This window comes from Propithecus coquereli, unplaced genomic scaffold (assembly GCF_000956105.1).
Source record: "Propithecus coquereli isolate 6110/MARCELLA unplaced genomic scaffold, Pcoq_1.0 Scaffold57, whole genome shotgun sequence".
In the NCBI taxonomy this organism is placed as follows: Eukaryota; Metazoa; Chordata; class Mammalia; order Primates; family Indriidae; genus Propithecus; species Propithecus coquereli.
In genome coordinates this window covers 8212961-8218779 of record NW_012151618.1, presented here as the reverse complement: position 1 = coordinate 8218779, position 5819 = coordinate 8212961, and the positions used below count along the sequence as shown (strand labels likewise).

Below are 5819 nucleotides of genomic sequence, written 5' to 3'. Positions count from 1 at the left end.
ATTGATGAATAAGTTATTTCATTGCCTATTAGCACGCTCAGGTTTCATAGAGTCAGGAAGCACATCTTATTCATCTCTGTAATAAATAAATGACGGACTAAATGCAAGAAGTAAGACCGGATCTTTGGGTCAATTAAGATACTTAAAGCAGGCAAGTAGGGAAGGCATTTAATCATTCTTTCCATTTTTAATCAAAATACTTGATCTTGCCAAATAAATTATGTCATATGTTCCCAAACAAGGTTATCAACTGTCTTTTCTTCCTTTCTTAAAAAAATTTCACTCAATCAAGAGAACAAAATTACAACGAGGTCAGTAGGTGGCGCTTGCTGGAAGGAAAAAGCTGCAATGTTGTTTTTGGGTCCTGTGACTGGCTCTAGTCCCTCTGGAGAAGCATTTGATTGCCCAGGTCGTGGACGGGGCCCTGGAACTTAAGTCCTGGGAAGATGCGATTCTCACCTCACTGACAAGGAAACTGAGGCTCAGAGAGATGAAGTGACCTGTCCAAGATGAGAGAACTTGTAAGAAGCAGTGACGGGGCCAACACCCAGACACTTCGTACATGCCAGGCAGGGGTCAGCCCTTTCCTGAGCTGTCCCATCGATCCCTCATGCCAGCCTGGGAGACTCGGCCCTAAGGTCCTCACTTTACCAGCTAGGAAACGGAAAGGGAGGTTGAGAGGAGGATAACGTATCCCACAAGCAGGCTGGGGCCTGCCGGCTCTGCTCCAGCCCTGGTCCTGGGAGCACTTCCTGCTTCCTCCCTGCACTCAGATCACGCTGCCTACTGAAAGTGAAGCGGGATAAAGAAAAGCAAGTGGCATTAACTGAACAGCTGTGAAGAGTGCTGGGGACAAGGCAGGGCCATTGAGTCACGTATACCAGGCCTCTATTAGCCAGGTATCAGTGTCTAGCTCGGAGAGAAGGAATATAACCTCTGTGTCTCGTTTTCTTCCTGTTCGAGCCAGGGATGACAATTGCCTGCCTCCCGCTCAGTTCAAAGGGTTTAAGGTAAGTCCCCTAGCACAGGGACTGGCTCATGGCAAGCATCACTTCCCCTCTCCTTCACTGAAACAGGCGTTGAGGGGGACCTTGGCCATGTCTGCCAAAAACCAAAGAGAAGCATTCTGTCTCCTGTGGTCCAGGCCAGGAAGGGAGGAGAAAGGCCCACAAAGCATGGACTTGGAGAGGATGATTTAGGGGCCAGCAGCAGTGTTCTCAGTGTCATTTGGCATGCCACCATTAGTCAGCTTCCACCAAGTGCCAGAGCCCTATAAATAACTGCAAGGGTGACAGTGCAGAGGCCCGTGTCTTGGAAACCTCTCTGCAAAGGCCACTGGATCACCCAGCAAAGTGTATTTGCATTCTAGGCAGGAATAGAAGTTATGCTATTGAAAATAAAGATTTTATGTATTTGTAACATATCTATCCTATAAATAAAATTTATATCCACCTTCAATAAAAATTACAATAAACAGAGTGTGCAACAAAAAAAAAAATAGTTCTTAAAACAACGCTCACCAATAGTCCACAAATTAAAAATAAGGAGGAAATTCAAACCTCGAGAGGTAATACAAACACAGTTTCTCAATTCATTTATAAGATTTTTCCTTGCCAGAGAAAGGTTAAAGAAACAGAAATGACTCAGAGGGAAGGAAAAAATCAATGGATGTGTTGGTTTAATTGTGTGATTTCTAAAATACACTACACAAATAAGAGAGAAATTTGACCCTCTGATATGAAGACCTTATATTATTAAATAAAGAGCATTTCCTATTCACCTGAATATATTTCTCAAGAAAATTTCAATGCTCAGAAAATTTCAGCAACTTGTTCCCCCAAAAATGACAAGTTCACATTTTAATCTTTTTCATTTATTTATATGAAAAATTATAATTTATTTCACATGAAAGCTCTTAAAATAAGTTAAATACGAGGCCAAAGACCTGGGTTCTTTTCTCAGAACACATGCACTCAGGGAAGCTTTTCTGTCTCCCTACGATGGCAGTGCACCCCCTTCTATCTCCCTCAGAGAAGGGCTGAGGACAGTCACGTCGGCCGGTAGGGGGAGGTCCATGATCACTACTGGTGGCAACAGACCTTACAGGGCACATCCACTGCGTATATGACTATTCGTGCGTCGTCTCCGTGGTGGGGCTGGGAGCAAGGTGAAGAGAACTCAATATCGCAGTGCAGGCAAGTTGGTGGTGGCAATGCCCATTAGCAAAGGAGTTACAGCCTTGCAAAAAAGAATCATGAACTTATAAATAAAAAAGTCACTGGGTCAGAGTTACAGGGGTTGCATTGAGAAAGTTGATCATGAAAGAAAACTTGATTAATTGAATCCCAATTAGAAAAGAAGAAACGCGTTAATGACATCATGACATGTTAATGGAAATAGCATTCAAGTCACACGAATCAACCTGCATATCAGTTACTTTTCCAGAGCACACTGTATGCAGATCAGCTGTACTATATTCAAAGGCTGCTGCCTATATTTTCATAGTATCCTTTGTCCATCACAGAAGAGTAGGACCAATAGCCAATAGGCTATCTCTAAAGCTTCAGAAAGGAAACTGTTTCACCGGGTAACATTTGGGAGGTGGGGAATGTATGTATGTGCATGTGTGTATATACGTATATAAACACACATGCTATACGTATGTACATATATTTATGCACATTATTGTCTCCCCACAAGGAAATGTATAATCTGCAGACTCACAAATAATGACCCTTCCATTCACATACTAAAATAAGAGAATTTTGACTCAAGAGGCCTAAACATGGAGTAAACAGACATCCTGGCTTAGCTAGACAGTCCTAGTTCATTTTTGTTTCTCAACATGATCATTAACAGTGCAGCCCTTTCCCCTACTAAAATATGTGCTACTTTACGCAATAAATTATATACGACCTTACCTAAATGGCCATCGTCTCTGCTATGGAACGTTAGTTAAGCTTTGACTGTGAAGCTGACAACACTGGTGCCACAATTTTCCCAGAAGGATACGGGTGGTCAAACTGGCTAAATCACCCACCTCTTCCCTTACAGAAGTCATGAACCTCATAAACAAAAGGAGGAGGGCTTTCAGTAACGAAGAACCAGCTCTGTTCTTCCATATGCTTTTAGTTTGCTATTCATACAGGTTGCCCAGACCATTTCAGAATAATGAGGCCTCTCTTGCCAGCCACTAGAGATCTTAAATGTCACCAAGAGTTGTGAGAAAAAAATCTCACATATTTTATGTTTATATTATTTCTGGTGTATTAGGTAAAAAGTAGAGGTAGGACTTTGAATCAGGAGCTGTTTATTTTTTAGTTAACAGAACAAAAGGGAAGCCTCCCTTTCCATCAAAGTCCCCCTCCACACTGCCAAGCCTAGAATTATTATGAACAGGCTCTCCACAGAGCAGAAAAATTGCCACTAGGCATTCATCTGAAACCCAGGGTCCTCTGCCACGCATCCCTCCCTTACTGTCCCAAATAACAGCGGCTCCCGTTCTCTGTGAGAACGGCAGTGCAGGAACTCCTGGGGCTGGGGTGTGAGCACAGTCGCCATCACCCGCAGCAGCAGATCTACTTACACTCAATAGCAGCGCCCCCATCTTAGGGGATGTCATGGATTCCAAAGCCCTGGTCTCCCAGCCCACGGTGTCCCAGGAAGTTCTGGGCATGTTTGTACAGTCTCTTGCCCCACAAGTAGCAATTCTCTCACAGTGTGTCTCAGAGTTCAGTCCCGTAGATGGCCTTATAACGTAAGTACTCTTCTAAGCACTGAAGAACATTATCATCTACCTTTGGGTCAAACTTGTTGGCCAACAGGTGATGGTTTTGAAGCATCCAATGCAGGTCCCCAGCTCCATAAATACAGATAGCCCGCTGGTGGATTCCAGAGCAAGGTGCATATGGTGCCCCCTTATTGACGTCTCCCTCATACACCGCCCATTTAACTAGCCTGGCAATGGAAGTCATGTCTGAGATGTCATACTTGGCGTGGTAGGGAACAGAGCCAGGCATCCATCGTGCACGCTGAAGGGTGGCCCAGAGGTGTTCATCGGGGCTGTAGGTGTCTTTTACCCATTCAATCAGTTGTTGGGATTTGGGGTTCTTTAAGACATGTTGGACAAAGTCCCGGGAAGCCACCATATAGGCATTCCCCGTGAACATGGTTAAATTATTAGGGGGAGGGTCCTTCTTCTTGCTGGTTATGTACAATGTGTCTTTCACCTCATAGTGATATTTCCAGCGCAGTCTTTTGTACTCAGTAGGGATCTCTGATTCCATACTGTTCCTCCCATTCAACATCTTGAGGGCCTGGACCATTTCAGCATTGGTCTTTATAGGAAAGTCTGTCCCACATGTATTCAGGAAGTATTTCCATGGCACTGAGCTCTGGAGCAAGTCCTCCATGCAGTTCAGGTCAGCCTGCACCCGGGACCAGGAGGCATAAACCACCGGGACCAGTTTACTGGCAATGAAGACATTTGGGAAGCATGAAGTAATCGCCCTGACTGCCTCTTTGAAAGTGTCTGGGGACTTCTCATCCACATGGACGCAGTATATGTTCTGAGGGGCATACACAGCTCGCAGCAGCCTTTCAAAGTTTTCAATCTTCTCGTGAACCACCATAGAGTATGCAATAGGGAAGTCCAACTCTTCTTTGCTCAGTGGGAACTGTATGAACTTCCTTTTGGCCTTAAAGCGCTCACAGTCTCCGGTCACCCGGAGGTAGTCTGCATCTGTGAAAGGTTCCCGCTTCTTCTTGACCTCCAGGTTACTCAGAAGAGCCTGAAGCACTGCTTCCTGGTCCCCTCGGGTGATCCCGGAACAGTTGATATATCTCCTTGCTGGCAGTTTCAGGGACTTGTACAAGATATCCCTACAGTGCTGGCTTTGAAATTCCCTGGACTCCAGGTCCAGGTGGTCGGAGTCACATTTTAATCTGAGAGAAAGTTTCAGAGCAACAATGGCCAGCAGCGTATAGCAGCCCAGGGCCCACAGGTAATGCTGCCGGCAAAGTCTCCTCCACTGAACCATCGTCACAGAATAGGAGGCCGGTAGAGATTGGGCACAGGGAAGGAGGAGCAAAGAATCCTTGAACAGAACAAAATGCCTCTGATTACCAACTAATCGTTCCCAGGAACATCAAGTTCAACTCCAAACTGATGGCAAAAATATATTTCTCCTCTGGACAAATATCCTCAGTAAAGATGTGCCTAGGAGCCTCTTCCACCTGGCTTGCTGAGAGCAATCTATACCCTGACCCAACAAACTAGCTGACCACACTGGCATCAGGATATGGCCCCACCTCCACATCAGGGGGGAAAAAGGAATAACTGGCCTGGCTGTGGTGGCTCATGCCCGTAATCCCAGCACTCTGGGAAGCCGAGGTGGGAGGATCAGCCTGAGCAAGAGTGAGACCCCATCTCTACTAAAAATAGAAAAATTAGCCAGGCATTGTGGCTCATGCCTGTAGCCTCAGCTACTCAAGAGGATGAGGCAGGAGGATCACTGGAGCCCAGGAGTTGGAGGCTACAGTGAGCTATGACGATGCCACTGTACACTAGCTGGGGCAACAGAGTGAGACTTTGTGTCAAAAAAAAAAAAAAAAAAAAGAAACGAAAATAATCATTCTCTTGATAGCCAGAGCAATTAGGCAACAGAGAGAAAGAAAAGGCATCCAAATTAGAAACAAAGAATTTAAATTGTCCCTGTTTGCAGACAACATGATCGTATATACAGAAAATCCTAAAAACTCCACCAAAAATCTGTCAGAAGAACTAATAAATGAATTCAGTAAAGTTGCAGGATACAAAA

The 5819-nt window shown here is 44.9% G+C and overlaps 1 protein-coding gene across 1 annotated transcript in view; it reads right to left on the bottom strand.

The window, feature by feature from the left end:
* Window positions 1–3291: 3291 nt before the first annotated feature.
* GCNT3 (glucosaminyl (N-acetyl) transferase 3, mucin type) overlaps window positions 3292–5819 on the bottom strand; it is a 7316-nt gene continuing 4788 nt past the window's right edge. The window contains exon 3 of the mRNA XM_012658045.1: window positions 3292–5096. Coding sequence (XP_012513499.1) covers window positions 3726–5039 — 1314 coding nt within the window. The 5' untranslated portion in view covers window positions 5040–5096 and the 3' untranslated portion in view covers window positions 3292–3725. The remainder of the gene's footprint in view (window positions 5097–5819) is intronic.